This window comes from Peromyscus californicus, unplaced genomic scaffold (genome assembly GCF_007827085.1).
Source record: "Peromyscus californicus insignis strain IS unplaced genomic scaffold, ASM782708v3 Scaffold_16__1_contigs__length_79575227, whole genome shotgun sequence".
Classification (NCBI taxonomy): Eukaryota; Metazoa; Chordata; class Mammalia; order Rodentia; family Cricetidae; genus Peromyscus; species Peromyscus californicus.
In genome coordinates, this window is record NW_026294458.1 from 79,176,758 (window position 1) to 79,197,024 (window position 20,267).

Consider the following 20,267-nt stretch of genomic DNA (forward strand, 5'->3'; position numbering starts at 1 on the left):
TCATCACCTGAGGGGCTCATCCACTGTGAAGCCTTTGTCTGCTCTGAGGGTCTGCTCAGCTGTGAAGGGCATGTGTGAAAGTTCTACTGTTCATGGAGGTGAGGCAAGAAGATGCTATGTGTCTCAGCTTTTCTGTAATGGGCTGAACTCTGTCCCTCACATTGTTGTTGCAGTCCTAACCCAGAATGTGACTATATATGGAGACAGGCATTTACAGAGCAGATTGAGGTAAAATGGGGTCATCATGGTGACCCCAGATAAGAGATAAGAGTCATGTACTGAAGGCTGAGCCTATGAGGGCACAGAAGATGCCATTGTTAGTCAAGGAGAGTTTAGGAGGAACCAACCCCAAGACAAGATACTGGATATGGGACCCCAGGCTCCAGGACTCTGAAGTGTGAGGTACTTGGTCATGGCAGCTCTGGGAGACGAATCCAGTCATCCTGTTAGTCATGGGCTGACCTTTGATATGGGGCAGCACTAACAAAACCTAGCTACAACGGAAAGGCTGTGCTGGCTTGTCAAGTATGCCAACATACTTTAGAATCATGTAAGGCAAAAAATTAGGGTGAAAAATGGGGCCTAGGAGGCTGGTGCCCCAATATCTGGCATATGATGACTCAGTGATTGTGACTTGCTAGGCTAACACTATGGCTTTGCAGAGTCCCTCTCTTCCTTACAGCCTTGGAGTCTTACTTCTGCACGTTGGGATCAGGCAGGTTCTCTCGGTGGATGACCATGTGGGCATGGTAGGTGGCCTTGAGTGCAAAGCGCCGGTGGCAGATGCTGCAGCCATGACCCTTCTCCTTGTGCACCTCCATGATGTGCTTCAGGTATTCCTTCCCACGGCCAAAGGTGAGCTATAAGCACACAGGGTGGAGGCTGCTGACTCACTGCCATCTCTGGGCAACTCTGTTACACTTGAATCAGCCAGACACAATTGGGATGGTCAGTTATACATGGGGTGGGGGGGCGATGACTATGGTACAGAAGCTTGCCACTTACAGGATAGGCTTCTGGAAACTCAGGTCATGAGCTGCTTAGAAATCAATTGTCCTTCCTGAAAGCATGCACCCTGCCTTGTGAAGCATGGACCAGCTGCAGGCTGGACGGGGCAAGGCATACCAGTCTGAGGCTAGTGAGGCTACTTAGGCCAGTTCCCAGGACACGAGCCCCACCCTAGTCAGCAGTCTGCTTATGTGCACACCAAGCCACAAGCGGGTTCTGATGGGTGTGAGATCCCACAGTAAATATCCCTAAGCTCAAGTGATATGGGACAACCTTCTTTAGTGGAGGAAATGGACAAAACAGTGCTGTAGGTTCCCCACAGCTCCATGGTCCCAATCCCCTACCGTGCCGCTGTGCTTACAGGTGGGGTGCTGAGTACCTGGCACCTCTTGCAGCTGTATTTGTGAGGCTCGGAGTCTGCACTCTCATCAGAGTTGTCATCGTTCTCCTCTGAGGAGATCCCAATCTTGCCGATGAACTCTTCCCGCTGGTGGTCATCCATTAGTGCGATGTCCTGCAGAACAACCACAAACCCAGCCTTTAATGCAGTACGCTGGAGCTCTGGTCAGTACTTTCAGGGAATCAGTTGCTTGCCTAGTGAGCTATATCTATGTCCCTTTGGATGGCACTGGGCTTGCCATCCTAGCACTTACCAGCTCTCAGGGTCATTATGCTACCTGCCTAGCAAAATCCCACCTATGCCCAGGAGAGTCCTGGAGGACATCCCAGGCTGCTGCAGCAGTGCTCCGGACTGGGCCTTTGACTCAGGTGCTTCTTCCATCTGTCCTCACACCCAGTTTTCTCTGCCCTGGGCTCCTGCACAGCTCTTCTTTTCCCTAAAGGCAGGAAGGCAGCAAGCAGAGTGCCACCCTCCTTACACCTATTCTCCTGGGAAAGGCCCAGAAAAGAGTAATCTGTCAGGCCCCGCACTGGGAGATTCTATTTGGGCCCTACAGCTGGACAAACAGGTGTGACAGTGCAAGTCTGTATAAAGAGCCTGCCAGTACCATGACGACAACTACGGAAGGCCGGGGCAGCAATGTGAATGCCAAAACTTCACCTACGGTAACAGTGTGAGGGAGTAAGCCCTTCGGGAAATGAGAGGTCTGACAGTGGGCGCCGTGAGTAGGATTAGAGCCTCTAAAAGCAGACCCCAGGAACATTCTCATCCTTCCACCATGTGAGAGCACAGCACGAAGGTGATATATGAGTGAGGAAGCGCTCAGCAGACAATGAACACTCCAGCACCTTCATCTTACCTTCCAGCTCCAGAACTGTGAAATATAGTCTGTTGTTGGTGAATGCCTCATCTGTGTGTTTTGTCAGAGCATATAAACTAACACAGACACTGGGTGGGCCAGGTCACTGAGTGTCACCTGTGGGAGACCTGTACCTTGAAGTGGACGTGGATATGGTCCCTGAGCACGTCCACTCGGAAGAACTTGCGCCCGCAGATCTCGCAGGTGTACTTCTTGTCACCGTGGGTCAGCAGATGCTTGTTCATGTTGCTCCGGCAAGAGAACACCTGAGGACAGGGAACCAGTGCAGCGAGGGCTAGGCTATTGGACATACACAGGAGCCAATCCCTGTGGCCCCCAGGCCTAGGACATCTAGCAAGTTCTTCTAGACTTATGGTGATTTCTCTTTCCTTCCTTCCTTCCTTGCTTCCTTGCTTCCTTCCTTCCTTCCTTTTGAGACTGGATTTCTCTGTGTAACCATTCTGGGTGTCCTGGAACTTGTTCTGTAGACCAGGCTAGCCTTGAACTCAAGATACCCACCTGTCTCCGCCTCCCAAGTGCTGGGATTAAAGGCGTGCTCCACCACCACCTGTCTAAACTTATGGTGATTTAGACACACATTCAAACTACAAGACAGGACTCTGTTTCCAGTCTCTGCTGCAATTCGAGCACAGCAGAGTGCTTAACCTGAGTTCAACAGCTCAGTGGCACAGAGCCTGCTGGGGAGCCACGCAGATATACCTGCAAGTTTCTTAAAGCAGATACCAAAAAAGACACTCAACCCAGATTGAGTACTGTTTCATGTTGTTTTCTATTTCCAGCCTAGAGTGATGGATGAGGATTCACTCAAGCATCCACACCAGTCCTCCCCTGAGCTGGGGCTGGTAACATGGGGTCTACAAGGCAGATATGCAACCATCACCAGCGTCCCAGGAGCCCCACTGATCACAGAGCATCCAATAGCAGGACTTTCCTCAGATGAGGTGCCCTGGGACCTACTTGTCTATTGCCATGGGCTCCACCTCCTTGTCCCTGCACTATCTGGCCCCAAATCCACAGTTTAAGGTCAAAGGCCCCACATGGATTCACTGCTCTCCTGATCTACAGGCTTTGGCTTGCTCTGTGGGTTCAAAGAAACCAAGAAACATCATGGAAGTAGAGCTTCTCACTTCCTTCTGAAAGCACTGCTGGATCTGGCAGTGCTGCCACACGTTCACAATCAGGAGTAGACAGCCATGTGGGGCTGAGTTCCCCAGTGTGGTGGTGCCCTGGTGCCAATGCTACTCTGTGCCAGTAGCTCCCGTGTGTAGCTGTGATAGGCTCAGCAGTAGCCCCTCCTCTAAGCAACACCAGAGGCTGCTTGGGTCACACGCACAGAAGCCTCTCAAGAATCTGTATACCTAGTGTACACTTGCATAGAGAACCCTTTCTAGAACCTGCATCCTCAGCATGTGCTCTGTGCAGTAAGGGATGTGACTTCTGGTCCTCTGGGGAACAGCTAGTACTTCCAATTACTTGAATTGTCAGAGTTGAGTCTAATGAACAAGCAATGACATTTCCAGTTAAGAAGTGGTGTTCATGTGTGAAGAATGGGACAATGTGTATGTGGCAGCCTGGACAGGGGCTGGGAGCCCCAGATGCCTACACCACAGGCATGGCCACGGCCAGGGTAGATCATGTGGGGACACTGGTACAACAGCACAGGCTGTCCAGGCAAGAACCTAACCTTGATCACCATGGGGTAGGCTACTCCTAACTTAGAAAATACTACCTGGTCACTGACCAGGGGTGGCTGGCATGGACAGCCTAAAGCCCCAGGGTATCTTGCCCCTTCAAATGTGAATATGAGGACAAGGTCCAGACACTCATGAGGACAACATGTTCCATAGAGTGGAAGGGACAAAAAAAAATTCTCCATAGATTTATTGGAAACCCATCCCAGGTTGCAGAGACCATAACTCCAAATGTGTAACCTTCGGTTAAAAACAATTGATGAACACTGGTAGTCCCTGAACACTGTTGCCCTAGCAGGTGTGTCTAACCTTTTGACACTGAAACATGGTTATTGTTTACAGACTTCACACTTAAGAACTGCACAGTACAACTGAAAGCCAAAAACAAACCTCCTTGTGCTGGTTAGCTCTCTGGTCAATTTGACATAAGTTAGAGTCATCTCTGAGAAGGGAATATCAGTTGAGAAATACCTCCATCAGACTGACCTGTAGGCAAGACTGTGGGGGCATTTTCTTGATAATTACTGATGAAAGCTCACTGTGGTGGTCCTGGGTGCTATAATAAAGCAAGCCGAGCAAGACATGGAAGTAAGCCAGTAAGCAGTCCATATTTATGGCCTCCGCTTCAGCTCCTGTCTCCAGTTCTGACTGAGTTCCTGCCCTGCCCTCCCTTCATGACGGACTCTAAGCAACTCTTTCCCCTTCAAGTTGCTTTTGGTCACAGTTTACTACAGCAACAGAAACCTAACTAGGACATGTGTTATCCCTTAATGTATGATTTTGTATTGGGCTGCATTCACAGCTATCTGGGGGTGCCAGGGGACTGTAGGCTGTGGGCTGGGCATGTCTACAAGTTCCTTGTTTGCAGCTCTGAGCTTGAGCTTAGAGAGTGGGGACCTGCCATCCAACATCAACACTAACTGCAGAACATTACCTTGCCACATACTGGGCATCCAGAAGGTTCTTTCTTGTAACGAACCAGGCTTTCCCCACTGGCCTCCAAGTCTTCTCTCTTCACTCGCCGCACACCTGAAATCCCAGACCAGATAGTCAGTGTGAGGCCACACAGTACAGGTCAGATCCCAGAACTGACTGGGAACTATGCTGAAAGTATTGTGGAACCAGATATACAAGAGGCTGATAGGGGGTTGCTTGAGCTCATGAGCAACACAGCAAGACTCATCTGGCCAGGCAGTGCCGGTCTAACCCTGAGCCTGGTCTACAAGGTGAATTTCAGGACAGCCAGAGCTGTTACACAGAGAAACCCTATCTTGAAAAAAACGAAAACCAAAAAACCAAAACAACAACAACAAAAAAACCCCTAAAACTAAACAACTCCATCTAACCAACCAACCAAACAAACAAATGAAATATGTGAGTGGTGTACCTAGTCCACCCAGGTTCATCACAGAAAGCAGTGGCTTCCTGCAGGGCCCAGAGCATCCTTGGTTCTGAGCAACTGATCTATGTTGGGCCTGAAGGAACCCAATGGCAAGGTCAGGTTCAACTATGACACTGACCTCAAGAGGAACAATTATTACCACCACTATTACAAACAGGAGAACTAAGGTTCAGTGATTTGCCCATGGTTCTCAGAGGCTGGGTGGGGCCCAGAGTACACTCCTAAGGATCTCATGGGACCATGCTGTAGGTCTTTACGAACTGACAGGGAACCAAAGGGCAGGGGGAAAACAAAGTGTGGGAACTTACAAGGGATGTGACCTGATCTTGTTTTCATAAACTCATGCGCATGTATCTGGCAGTTATGCTTTCCACACAGCCTGAATTCATTCTGTAAATGGTGTTTTCAAACACTACCAAAGAGTGTTTATGTCAGTGAGTGTTACTGACAAAGGGGTTGTGACTCTTAGTGGGGAAAATAAGGATAGCCTTAATCAGAATGCTGACTTTAACCTCTGTTCCATTCTAATTCTACCCTTACGGCTGCCACACGTGTGGAGAGCTGACTCTAATGGGTCTTTTTCTGACCTCACATACTGTGTAAACTGATGGTTCCCAACCACACTTCCCACCAGCATATACCACTCCATTTACATGGCTGAGCCTGCTGTATACATGACACCATATTGGCCTTTCCTACATTCCATCACACTAAAATCATTCTTCATAGTATTAAAAAGTTCTCTAAAAAAATACTTTCAACTACACAGAGAAACCCTGTCTCGAAAAACCAAAAAAAAAAAAAAAAAGAAAGAAAAAGAAAAGAAGAAAAAACAGAAAGAAAGAAAAAAGAAATATTTTCATATAACTGCCTAACAGCCAACACTCAGAGCAGTCTAGCTGTGTTTATTTATTCCCCACTGTTCCAAGCACTTCCCTCTGTTCATGGCACTGCTAACACCATCCTAGAACACCAGGATTAAGAAGAGGGTCACCAGGTCAGAAGGAAGGCATTCCAGACCCCAGGCTCACCATCCAGGTGCCGCCTCTGGTGGTCCAGCATGACATCCTTGCGGTAGAACATCTTACTGCAGACCTCACAGGCAAATTTCTTGTCCCCATGTTTCTTCTTGTGCTTGGAGAGGTTGCTGTTGGTGGAGAAGAATCTGAAACACATCTCACATTGGAACGTCTTGTCATCTGTCCAGAGAGTAAACAAATACACAATGTTCGGTAAATCACCCCTGACCAGGCTCCAGCATGTATGCCTCAGCAGGGTGAAAAGAGGAATCCAACAGGAGAACAGCAGGGCACTGTGCTCAGAGCTCATCAGCTGTGTCCTCAGCTAGACATATAAATATGCACTGGTGTGTCAGCTCTCCTCACTGGGTAAAGCTGCCTGAACAGCTCTCTAGGCTCCTCTCCCTCTATCTGTATGTACTACAAGCTTCCTCAGACCCAGGGATGCCCTCCTTGTGTCCTCAGCATGCTCACCTGCTTCTCCAGCACAGTGCCACTAGCTGGCTTGCCTCTTCTCTGCCCGATTACCTCTTATAGCATCCTCTACGCAACACCCCCAATTTCTCTACCTTCCAGAAGAGAGGTCTAGGCCTCCCTTAGTGGACACACACTTCATACATATTTAACAACACAAGCACATCCCCCTGCTTCACTCAACACATACTCCATAAATACACATGCACATGTATGCATACACATGCATACACACCACATTCAAACCCATCTCCACCCCTATTCAACACACAGCACACAAATACACATGCTCACATTGTAAGAAGTTAGCACCCCTCCATCCTGGTCCCCACTTCAAGTACCTCCTGGAAGGCAGCTAGGCAAGTTGTAGTTCTTACCTCTACCATCTACCCCGTCCTCTCTGCTTGGTGTCTGCAGTCCCTGCTCCACATCCTTTGGGTACCATGCCTCTTTGTGGGCCAGCTCTCAAAATCACATGCTCTTTCCTGAATCATGGATGTTGATGTATATGATAGCAAGGGACAAGTGTGTCATTACTTCCCTCAGAAGCAAAGGCCCCTAGGTCAGAACACCTCGAGACTCAGCAAATGTTTTCCTATAAAGCCCTTAGTCTACACAGCCACTGTCTGCCACACACCTACCACTGGTCCTCCTGTCTGTGGGGAGAAGTCCCTACAGATACCTTGGGACCCCACTTATCAGGCATTCATTGTTAACATCTGAGCAAGTCATTCTGCTTGGGAGCTGCCTAGAACTAGGGAAGTGTTACATCCCAGGACTCCATACCAGATTCTAACCTTGACCCCAGTCAGTTGTGATAACCAAGATGTGGCTGAGAAGCCAATGCTCCTTGAAGTAGAGGTCCACTAGTAGGATTACTGAAGTGAGGCCCTACAGCTGCAGGAAGCGTCTAGTTTCACTCAGGAGACTCTATATGTAGCCAGCTAGAGGTCAACCCACCTAAACCTGAAGAAAATTAGCCATCTTTATCTCTTCCTGCCAAGGGGCCAAAGACACAGGCAGGACTATGTGCCTGGCCTCTAAGCAGGGAGGGGTAGGAGAGGGAATCAAGGCCTTAGTGGATACCACTCCTGGGACAGGGCAGCACAGCACAGGAAGCAGTGGCCTAGCTACAGCTTCCCCCACAGCATGGACCAGAAGTCCTATGTAAGTCTCAGGAGACCTGGAACCTCTCCTGGCAATCCTACTATGCAACTCATATTCCCAAGTGAAATGTTATTCATATGATTCAACTCTCTTCCTCATTTGTTTGGCTGTACTACAGAGGAGCTCTGCTAAGCACCAACTAGGTCTGCAGCACAGGTGGGCCAGTCTCCCTCCTGGGCAGGTGAGCTCTGAACATCACAGGTGAGCCTTCTTCCTTATAGGTTCTGAACAACACTGGTAACCATGGAAAACAGCATTGCTATCTTGGGCTCGAAACATTCTCCCTATGAGCAACCCAGGTATGGGGAAGGAGATCCTACTTCCAACTATTTTCTGTGCTGATCACCTATACAGTCAACTAAGATGATCTATCACACATACCTCAATAACATCCTGAGATGCAAGAACCCAGACATCTAGTCCCAGAATGACTACCCACCACCCCACCTCAGTAATCCAGCCACTATGGTGATGTGTAGTGATACCGAAGGCAAATGCTCCAGGATCTGGTAAAGGACAAGGGGACTAATGTTGCAGGATATTTGATCACACTGTGAACCCCGAGATTGCATCATTTACTGGAACAACCTGTTTCTAGTCGTGGTGTGGCTCAGCCCTAGTAAACACCTTCAGTCTAAGAGCTTAAAGTCAACCATAGGTCAAGAGGTGGAGCAACCAAGATGATTGGAAGTCAACATAGGATTATTTAAAAAAACATAGAGTAAGAGAGAGTCAGGAGGACAGACAGAGAGACCCACAAGAAGTAGAAGGGAGGGACATCCAGTTTGAGGAAGTTGGTTGGACATGGCATAGAAGGAGAGCTTCTGGGTGGTCATCAGAGAAGGAAAGTCAGCTGGGTGCTTTCTCTGCCTCTGAGCTAGCAGGTTTTCACCCCAGCATCTGTCTCCAGAGTCTTTATTGGTAAAATTGAACAACTGAGATTTTGTTAAAAACATTTGGTGCCACAATGTGTGGCATGACCACACAGACAGGGAAATCATGCCAGCTTCAGACCAACTGAGAAGCCACCAGATTTGGTAAGACACCCAATAAGTCCCCAAGGAGACAGCTAAGTAATATTAAAAGGAAAAATCTTTCTCATATTAAGGATGGGAAACATCATAATATAGGGTTAGGACCCTGTACAATGCTACTTTAGATGGCTTGAAAATAGAAGCAGAAAAAAAGATAAATGATTTAACTGAGATTGACATAATATCAATTACAATTACTATCAGTCTGGTAATTCATATTTTATCCTTAATAGCCACAGTGTTTCTTTGTACCAAATATAAAAAGTGGATTGATAAGATACAAGTCTTAAAAGACTTATAAACAAATATAAGAAAAATATTCAGACACAGACAGAAGATTTTAGACAAGAACCTACTCCACCACTCCATGATGAAACTAAAGGGGATGGCCCAAGGTTGTTAGAAAACCAACTTTAGCTTATCCAGTTACTGTACAAGAACTACCAGAAGACAATAAGACATCAGGAAGTTAAATGGAATCTATAGCAAAATTAGATTTGAGATTTAAGGAATCGGTTGTTTCATATGATATGTATGCATATGTGAAGTAGGTATTAAATTCATGGGCAACTAAGAACATAATTATCCCTCAAGACTGAAAAGGTTTGGCAACAGCAATATTGAAAGCTAGTCTTCAGTTACAATGGCAAACATGGTAAAAAGATGAAGCTAGGGCCATAGAACAATGAAAATAAGGCCAGAGGTATTAATATTTCTCAAGGTCAGTCGCTAGATAAAAGCCAATGTGCTGAGTTACAAAGGCAGCTTGAATTTGATGATCATATCTTGGTGCTATGTCATTTAGCAGCTTTAAATGCTTGGGACAAGGTTGAAGAATCAGAAAAGAGGTCTAAGTCATTTATTGAAATTATACAAGGCCCGAAAGAAACCTTCACTGATTTTTTTTGCAAAGACTGACTTCAGCTGTAAATACAATAGTATCAGATTCAGAAAACAAATATTAACCAAATCTTTGGCTTTTGAAAATTCTAATTCAGGGGGGCTGGAGAGATGGCTCAGCAGTTAAGAGCACTGACTGCTCTTCCAGAGGACACGGGTTCAATTCCCAGCACCCACATGGCAGCTGACAACTGTCTGTCTCCAAGATCTAACACCTTCACATAGACATGCATGCAGGCAAAAGCACCAATGCAAATAAAATAAAAATAAATAAATTATAAAAAAAGAAAATTCTAATTCAGAATGTAAAAGGGTGATTAGGCCTTTAAAGGCAAGATCAGCACCAACAGATGAATGGACTAGAAATACCGCTGATACTGGATCTCATGTTTATGATTCTACTCTGATAAGTGAAGTAATTTCTAAAAGTTTTAATAAAAATCAAAATGTCAGATGTTTTAATTGTGGTAAGCAGGGTCTTCTGAAAAGGGATTGTGGGAAAGGTGTTCCTAGAAACAAAGTTTTTTTTGTTTTGTTTTGTTTTGTTTTTTTTTTTTTTTACAGAAGGTATGGCAAAGGCCAGCATTGGACTAGTGAATGCAGATCAACAAGGGACAGTCAAGGTAACCCTTTGCCTTCGGGAAATGGCCTAACATAAGGCCCAGATATCAAATTTTATTCACTCATTCCCTGTCAGACTTGGAGAAAGTCATCCACAGAGCAATTAAAAGATTAATGCCTGTTGTTAAAAACAACAGTGCTCTGGATGTAATCAAGGACAGAACGGCTTCAGTAGATAAAACAAAATATTCAGGAGAGACCAGAAAACAATTATTTTGGCAAACTGCTATAAATGATGAGAGACCAAAGCTAAAAATACAAATAAACAGCATTGAAATTGAAGGTCTAATAGACACAGGAGCAGATATAACAATAATTTCACCAAAATCTTGGTATTCAGATTGGCCTCTTCAAGAGGCAATGGTCAACTTCTACCTATTAGAACTTCATGTCAGGTAAAACATAGTGCAAGAGAGGTCAAGTATATAGGGTCAGAAGGATAAACAGGAAAATTAAAGCCATATGTGGCTAATATAGTCATGAATTTATGGGGATGTGATTTGTTGCAGCAATGGAAAATACAGATTAACATTCCTCCAGTCTCAGAAACAAACCATAAAGTAAGGAATGCTCATGAGAAAAATACCAGAAGGTATTATCAAGAGCAGTCACAGACTGTTCAGGTTGTTCATAAGCAGAGGACAACAGTTGTTGGTCTTTTAAAGATACCAACCGCCCTACTTTTAAAATGGTTAACTGACAAACCTGTGTGGGTGGAACAATGGCCTTTGACATCAGAAAAATTACAGGCATTAGGACAGCTGGTACAGGAGCATCTAAATGCTCAACACATTGAAGAATTGACCAGTCCTTGAAATTTTCCTATATTTGTCATTAAAAAGAAATATGGAAAATGGAGAATATTAACAGAACCATAAATAAGGTGATTCAGTCAATGGGCTCTTTACAGCCTCAAATTCCCTTGTCTTCTTTATTACTTAAGGAATGGTCTATTACAGTGGTGGATTTAAAAGACTGCTTTTTTACTATACAAGAAAAGGATAAAGAAAAATTTGCCTTCACAGTGCCTACTTATAATAATGCTCAACCTGTAAAAAGGTGTCAGTGGAAAATTCTTCCACAAGGAAAGTTAAACAGCCCCACCTTGTGTCAATATTTTGTACAACAGCCATTAAAAATAATTTGTAAATAGTTTCCTCAATCTAAAATTTATCATTATATGGATTATATCTTACTGACTGATTCAGACACGAATACCTTAGAAAAAATGTTTGATGAAGTAAAGAGAATTTTGCCTTACTGGGGATTACAAATTGCTTCTGAAAAAGTACAGAGAGGAGACTCTATCAATTATCTAGAATATAAGACAAGTTTACAGAAAATTTGACCACAGAAAGTACAAGTCAGAAGAGATCAATTACAAACTCTTAATGACTTTAAAAAATTGCTAAGATATTAACTGGCTATGGCCCACAGTTGGATTGACTACTCAAGAGCTAAGTAATTTATTTCAAACCTTACAAGGTAATAGGGACTTAAATAGTCCAAAAAAAAAATCAGTTGAAGCTGAAAAAGAATTGGTTCTGTTAGAAAAGAAATTATAGGATTGACATGTGGATCACTTGGATCCAAAGCTTGACTGTATTTTAGTTATTTTGCTTTTTACTCATTCTCCCACAGGAATTCTTATGGAGAGAAAAGATAACATCTTAGGATGGATATTTTTAGTACATAGTAAAAAATTAAAGACTTATGTAAAAAAGGTTTCTTAATTGATTCTAAAAGAAAAAAATGACACTCCGTCAATTAGTAGGTATAGACCCAGCAGAAACTGTGGTACATTTTATCAATGCTGAAATTGCCTCATTATGGGCAGAAAATGAACACTGACAAAGAGTTTATAATAATTTTTTGGGAGAGATTAACAACAAATATCCCAAAAGCAAGAGACTTCAGTTTATAAAAAAAACTAAGTTGATTCTCCCTCATATGGTAAAAGGGACACCAATTTCAGGAGCCCCTACATTCTACACTGTTGCAAATAAATCAGGAAAGACAGGTTATATATGTCAGAAAAAAATAAGTAAAATGGCTCAAAGCGCTTATGATTCAGTTAAAAAATCAGAGCTGTATGTCATTCTTATGGTATTATTAGATTTTCCTGAATCTCTTAATATAGCTACTGACTCAATATGCAGAGAGTTGTCTTACATATTGAAACCACTAAACTCATTCCAAATGATTCAGAATTAACTTCACTATTCAACTACAGCAAATAATCAGAAATAAAAATCATCCATTGCAAGCTGGGCGGTGGTGGCGCACGCCTTTAATCCCAGCACTCGGGAGGCAGAGTCAGGCGGATCTCTGTGAGTTCGAGGCCAGCCTGGACTACCAAGTGAGTCCCAGGAAAGGCGCAAAGCTACACAGAGAAACCCTGTCTTGAAAAACCAAAAAAAACAAAACCAAAACCAAAACAAAACAAAATCATCCATTGTATAGAACACATATTAGATTCCATAAACCTATCAGGTCCTCTAACACAAGGTAATGATGAACTTGATCAGCTATTAACGGAAAATGTGCTAGGAGTCTCAAATTTTCCTAAGAAATACCATGTTAACAACAAAGGTTTAAAGTAAGATTTTTCTATCACTTGACAACAAGCCAAGGAAATTATAAAGAAATGTCCTACTTGTTCTTTGTATAACCAAACTCCACTACCTTCAGGAAGTAACCCAAAAGGTACCCAAAAAAGTGAAATTTGACAAATGTGTTTCATTTTGCACAGTTTGGAAAATTAAAGTATGTGCACCATACCTTAGATACATATTCAAGATTTTAATCGGCAACTGCTTTAAGTTCTAAAAAGGCCGATTCTGTAATTATACATTTATTAGAAGTTATGGTTATAATGGGGATCCTGTACAAACTGAGACTGACAATGTTCCAGCATATGTCTCTAGTAAAATGAAACAGTTTTTTGCAAATTACAACAAAGTGCTAGGCAGTGGTGGCAGAGGCAGGTGGATCTCTGTGGGTTTGAGCCCAGCCTGGTCTTCAGAGCAAGTTCCAGGACAGCTAGGGCTACACAAAGAAACCCTGTCTTGAAAAATTGAAAATAAACAAACAAACAACAACAACAACAAAAAGCATATTACAGGTATACCACACAATCCAAGAAGTTATAGAAAGGACAAGCAGTTATAGAAAGATGTAATCACACTTTAAAAGATATGCTTAATAAACAGGGGTAGTAAGGAGCCCCAGGGATAAGATTACACAGTGCTTTATTAACTTTAAAATTTTTAAATGCTAATGAAAAAGGAACAACAGCTGTGGAGAGATATTGGATAATAATAATAAAAAAAACCCTGCTGAATTAAATCAGTCTGTACATTTTAAAGATGTGTTGACCTCAGAATGGAAACTGGGATATGTGTTATGTTGGGGAAGAGGTTTTATTTTTGTTTCTACAGAAGAAGAAAAGTTGTGGATACCATCAAGATGGATAAAAACGTACTGAATAAGAAGAGGCAATAATTCATCAGACAGCTTGGTCATTCATTCCAAACTAACTTATAAAGACTAACAAATGCCTTTCATTTGATCAGACATAAAACAATAAAAATAAAAAATAGTATTTTCAAATGATAATTTACCAAAGGCACACTTGTGTTATGGTAATAAAATAAAAAATGGGTTTTCTTAAACCACTTGTCTTAAGTCCATGTTAGAATGCTAGGTTGTAGATGTGGTTCATGCCATCTTGTACATAAGCTTTTGCGTTTTCCTCTTAAATAAAAAGGATATTTTTGTTGTTTGGTATTAAAAACACAGTTAAGAGATTTAAAATGTTTTAAGTAACTTCAAAGGGTTACTACAGTTCAAACTTGTTTTCTAAATCTCTAAGAGTTGGAGTGGTTTGGAGCTAAGAAAAATATTTGAGCAGGATGGTGGTAGTCCACACCTTTAATCCCAGCAGAGACAGGGGGATTTCTGTAAGTTAGTTGTTTCCTAAATCCTAGAGTTACAGTGAACAAGGGGGTGGAGCACACCTTTAATCCCACCATCCAGGGACTAAACTAAGATACAGTTCCTAATTGGTATTTTGCATGCTAGAGAAGTTACATACCGCATTTATAGATTATTATAAAAACCCTCTACAGGGTTTCTAAAAAGGCAGCTAATTTCCAGTGGGGACAGGAACAAAGAGCAGCTTTTGCAACGGCTGGTAAACTCTTCTCTGTGCACACAATCCTGACCAGTATTGAACCAGATGATACCCTAATTACGGATATCATATTTATTGGTGAATTGGCAACTGGGGACTCTTCATAAAACAAAACGGAATACACCAACATTTGCCCATTGGCTTCTATTGCAAACTTTGAATATATGGAGAACAAATATTCTCTCTGAAAAACCAATATGGACATTTTATGAGACATTGTCATAAGGGTGTCCTTACAATGATGGATTGGATCCATTCGAAGGCAGAGTCCTTTGTAGGCTTAGCCATGGAAGAAAAGATATTACAGTGGAACTGTTCCTATCTGAATTCTTTCATGACTAGGATGTGATAACAAAGGGATCTGTACCTTCACACACTGAGGATATGGCTCAGTGCCTATAATCCCCATTCCTAAACTGCTCCCCTCTCCCCCCAAAGAGGCACCTATTAAACTATGGGGACCAATGGAATGGTCACAACAGCTGGCTAACACATGGTTTAATGATGGATCATCAGCCACTGATAGAAACAAAGCTAACAGAAAGCGACAGCCTATAGACTGGGGGATGGAATGGCCAATACTGAGGAAGGAACCACAAATTGGCGCAGCAAAGACAAACAAGAAAAACAAAAGAAATATCTCTATCTTCTCCAATTTATGGTACAGGTGCAATGGTCATCAAAATGAAAAAACCACTAACTGACATAAATGACAAAGACATCTGGTCATGAGAGGCATGAATGAAAATGACAAAATCTAACAAAACTTAACAAAAACATCAAATTTTATGTAGCTCATACAGACAAAACATCTAAAAATAATGAAATAGTGGACAAATTTACATCATGTTTAGTTAAGACTATAATATTAAAATTTGCTATGGAACAAATTCAAAATAAATCAACAAGAACGATAGATTACACATTCAAAAAACTTTAAAGTTTACCCCTTACACTATAAAATAAGAGAAAATAGAAAATCAAATTAAACCAGGACAATCCTATGAAAATAACTATTAAAAGGAATCCATAGCCAGGTGGTGGTTCACACTTTTATCCCAATACTTAGAAGACAAAAACAGACTCATAAAAATTACAATGATTTAAATTTAAAAGCCGTTTACAAGAGACAAGCTAAAATTCAAAGTAGATGTCCTTTGTGATCTAAAAATAAATACTCTTAAACCTTGAATTCATATATATGTATATATATATATATGCATATTTATTCACACATACTAAGGTATATTTAGTTCCAAATCTTCAAAAGAATTCTTTTAAAGGAAAGATAATACATTTTCTGTTGCCAAAAAACATTTTTCCCTAGGAAAGATATAACCTGCCAAAAAAGGATCCCCCAGTGGTAGGGTTGGGGCAGGGTTTTGCTTTTATCTTTGCAGAAGAATACAACCATCCAAACTAAGGAATTCGAAGACAACTGGACAAATGAAACATCTGAAGAAAAAGGACAAACCATCAAGAGAAAATGTCCCAAGAAAAAGAGTAAATTGACCAAGTGGTATCGCCTACCTCTAGCTAACTGGCATGAAATCCTGGCTCAGCGCCCAGGCTAACATCAGCACCCATGCTACGATCTTGCCAAAGTGGCTACCCCTTCACACTAGACAACCACCTGATGTTCTGTACAAACAGTGGGCATCTTTGGGCTGCCTGCTGTGTTCTATCTAGCTAGGATTGCCACTAAGCTGACAAACACCACCCCAAACTCAGCTTCAGACTAGACACTGCTCAGGACATTCAAATTGCTGAGTTCATATGAGACTGACAAACATTTTACAGAACTCTGAACTCAAAAGTACTCAATCCTAAGACTGCCAAATACAACCAAGCTGGACATTGTTGAAAGTCTGGCAGAAATAGCTTCATTACTGTAAATAGTTTTACTGTTAAGAGTTAAAATCTTTCCTTTTTAGTTAGACAAAAAGGAAGAAATGTTCCAGGATATTTAATCACACTGTGAACCCCTAGATTTCGTTTTTTACTGGAAAAACCTATTTCTAGTTGTGGTGTGGCTCAGTCCTAGCACATACCTTTAATCCAAGAGCTTTCTGCTTGAATATTGAAAATAGGATTAAATAAAGTCAACCATAGGTCAAGAGATGGAGCAAGCAACCAGTTGACAGGAAGTCAACATAGGATTATTAAGAAAAAAACCATAGAGAGTAAGAGGGAGTCAAGAGGATGGATAGAGAGACCCATAGGAAGTAGAAGGGAGGGACATTCAGTTTGAGGAAGTTGGTTGGAGATAAGAGTAGGAGGAGAGCTTCTGGGATGTTGGTGGAAAAGGAAGGTCAGCTGGGTGCTTTCTCTGCCTCTTTGAGCTAGCAGGTTTTCACTTAAGCATTTGTCTCCCGAGTCTTTATTGGTAAAATTGAACAATTGAGATTTTGTTAAAAACTACAGGCTTAGACACCCGAGAGGACAAGAGTCGACTGCTAGGGAGCCAAGCTGCTGGGGGTTGTATTTTGGGCCCTTGGCTTTGGCCTTGCTACCTGTTAGCACCCTCTTTGGGCTCAAAGGCAGCACAGCAAGCAGGTAGACGAGAGTGATACCAATGCACAGGGGACACAGGAACAGGCCTGGCAGAGTGGGCTGCAGAAATATTCACCCACTACACACTTGAAGCTCCCAGCCCCTTTGGATAAACCCTTTGAGGAAGCACAGTTTACTCACTTCATACCACAAAAGGCATGAGAGCATATAAACAGGCAGCTGTGGGGTCTCAAGGCTAACAGCTCATCTTCACTCTCAGCCCCCAGCCTTGAAATCTGTCTCAGGAGTAAAGCAGCTTACAGTTCATCACTGCCATGACTACCTAGCAAGGACAAGTGTCTGGTGTGACAGTTCTAACCAACACACAGCAACTGCTTCATTTTCTGTACTGCTCATTTAGAGAAATCATTAAACCTTAAACAGGAACAAGTGACATCAAGCAGGGGTTACTCTCACCCTCCTCTGCATCTCTTTGAGGAACAATAGGAAGGTGGTACCAATCCCAGTTAACAAAGAGTATGCCTGAGGATGCACTAAATGGGAACAGCTAAGAGTATGCCCAGATTCTTATAGGAACACTAAGGCAGGGAAGGTGAAGGACATATATGGTGATATTTTATTTGTATTAAAATGTTATTTGTATGTTAATAAATAAAGTTGCCCAGGGGTCAGAGCTATTAGCAAGCCATAGGAAAGCAGGGCAGTGGTGGCATATGCTTGTAATCCCAGCACTTGGTAGGTAGAGCTGGGTAAGTCTCTGTATGTTCAGGGATACAGCCAGTATTGGATACACATGCCTTTAATCTCAATACCAATCATAGAAAACCTGGAGGTCTATACAGACAGGCCGTGATGAGGCGGTCATGTGGTTGGGTTTACAACCAATGAGAAGGCAGAACAGAAACTCTATATAGAGTCTATATAAAGTCTATAAGACTTTAACACAGGAAGTAGCTCTGGTTCGGAGACGTAGGACCACCACAGGAGGAAGGGTAAGGTTTTAGCTCTTAGCTCTGACCTCTTGGCTTTCTTCTTTGCATTGGTTCTGTGTTTCTTATTTAATAAGACGGTTGGTTACATCTACATTTGGCACCCAACATGACAAGAATCCATTAAAAACCGCTTGGCTTGGCGGCAGGTCCGGTTTCCGGCCTGGGTGGCCCGCCTCCCTAGCTCGGGCCCAGGTCTGACTGGCTCCCAGTTGTTGCTACTTGCTTAAAGCTGGTGCTACAAACAGCTCAGGCCTGCCCTGCCGAACAGGGCTCCTGCCTGTAAAGTCAAGGCTTGACTCAACTCAAGCGTCTACGCTTTCTCTTTCTTTCTTTCTTTCTCTTTCTCTCTCTCTCTCTCTCTCTCTCTCTCTCTCTCTCTCTCTCTCTCTCTCTCTCTCTGGATTCACACCTTGAACACCAGGTGGCTGTTTTGAAATTCCCTCGGATTTCTACTGTTCTATGCAGACTTGGTAAGTCAATTAACATATCTATTTAAAAGAGAATTTTTTTTCTACATTAAAAAAATGGGCTTTATGTGTACATTGGAAGAAAATTGGGTTTTGTTTGAAATTTTAGGCACTCTGACAATGGAACAAATATATGAGAAGATTAATATTGATCGAATTATTCAGTTTATTACTTTTCTTATCTTCACTTTACTATTTAAAAAGATAGTCAATTTAAGTGCCAGGATAATCGTCTTAGAAAAACCTGTTAAACCTGTAAAAATGAATTATAGAGAAATTCAAATTCAGACAGAAGAAATTAACAGTGAAGTTGTTTCAAAATTGGATAAGGTTACAGAAAGAAAGCCTGTTTTCACACACTCACCCTTAATTTATCCAGTAGCCATAGAGCAGCTACCTGGTGAAGAGAATGAACAAAACACTTGGATTCCAATTAAAATGTTAGACTTACGAAGATTTAAGGAGGCAATAGCATCTTATGGCATGCATCCCCATATGTAAAGCAAATGTTAAACACCTGATCAACTTGTAATAGGATTCTACCAAAGGACTGGCGGGATTTGGCACAGGCTGTTCTTGAACCCGGACAAAATTTCCAGTGGAAAATGTGGTTCAATAATGAGGCTAAAAATATAGAAAAACAATGGAGGGATAAAGGAATACAAGTCTGCCAGGATCAGCTTATTGGAGAAGGCCAATATGCTTCAGTACAAACACAATGTTTATATGATGTCCAAACCCTAATTCTATGTCGAATGGCAGCCTTGAATGCATGGGACAGAGTTGAGGAACCAGGAAAAAAAACTGAGTCATGTACAAAGGTTATACAGGGCCCAAAAGAAGCTTTCACAGATTTCTTACAAAGATTGACTTCAGCAGTACAGAGAATGGTCCCAAATTCAGAGGCTAGTCAGATAATAATTGAATCTTTGGCCTTTGAGAACGCAAATGCAGCATGCAAAAAAATAATCAGGCCGTTAAAGGCAAGATCTGCACTTTTGGAAGATTGGATTAGAGACACGGTTAATGTTGAGGCTTATGACCATGATAATATGTGGGTACGAGAAGCAATTTCAAAAGGTTTGAGAAATGTTAGATGTTTTGGATGTAGAAAGCAAAGACATTTGAAAAGGGACTGTAAACAGGTCATTCCTAGAAATAATGTTTCTTCAAGGAACACTGGCAACAGAATGCCCCTTCCTTCTGGAGTATGCAGAAGGTGTGGTAAGGGAAAACACTGGACCAACGAATGTAGATCAACAAGGGACAGACAGGGTAATCCTTTGCCTTGGGCTTCGGGAAACTCCCAGAGGGGCCTCAGGCAGGGCCCCACAGTAAATCCAGTTCAAACCTTTCCTGCAGTTGTAGAGGAAACCCCTACTCAAAGCAACTAAATAACGAAATGCCTATTGGAATAAATCATGTTGGTCGGGATGATGAAACAGAGAGAATAGGAAATTCAGGAAAAAACATAAAGAAAATTTTTTGGCAAACTTCTATTAA

General features: G+C 42.4%; 1 protein-coding gene across 1 annotated transcript in view; it reads right to left on the bottom strand.

The window, feature by feature from the left end:
• The window catches only part of Prdm15 (PR/SET domain 15), an 80,721-nt gene that overhangs the window by 13,534 nt on the left and 46,920 nt on the right, over positions 1-20,267 (bottom strand). Inside the window, 5 exon segments of the mRNA XM_052741345.1 lie at positions 697-860; positions 1,388-1,522; positions 2,402-2,533; positions 4,914-5,008; positions 6,413-6,580. Of these exon segments, the coding sequence (XP_052597305.1) occupies positions 697-860; positions 1,388-1,522; positions 2,402-2,533; positions 4,914-5,008; positions 6,413-6,580 (694 nt within the window).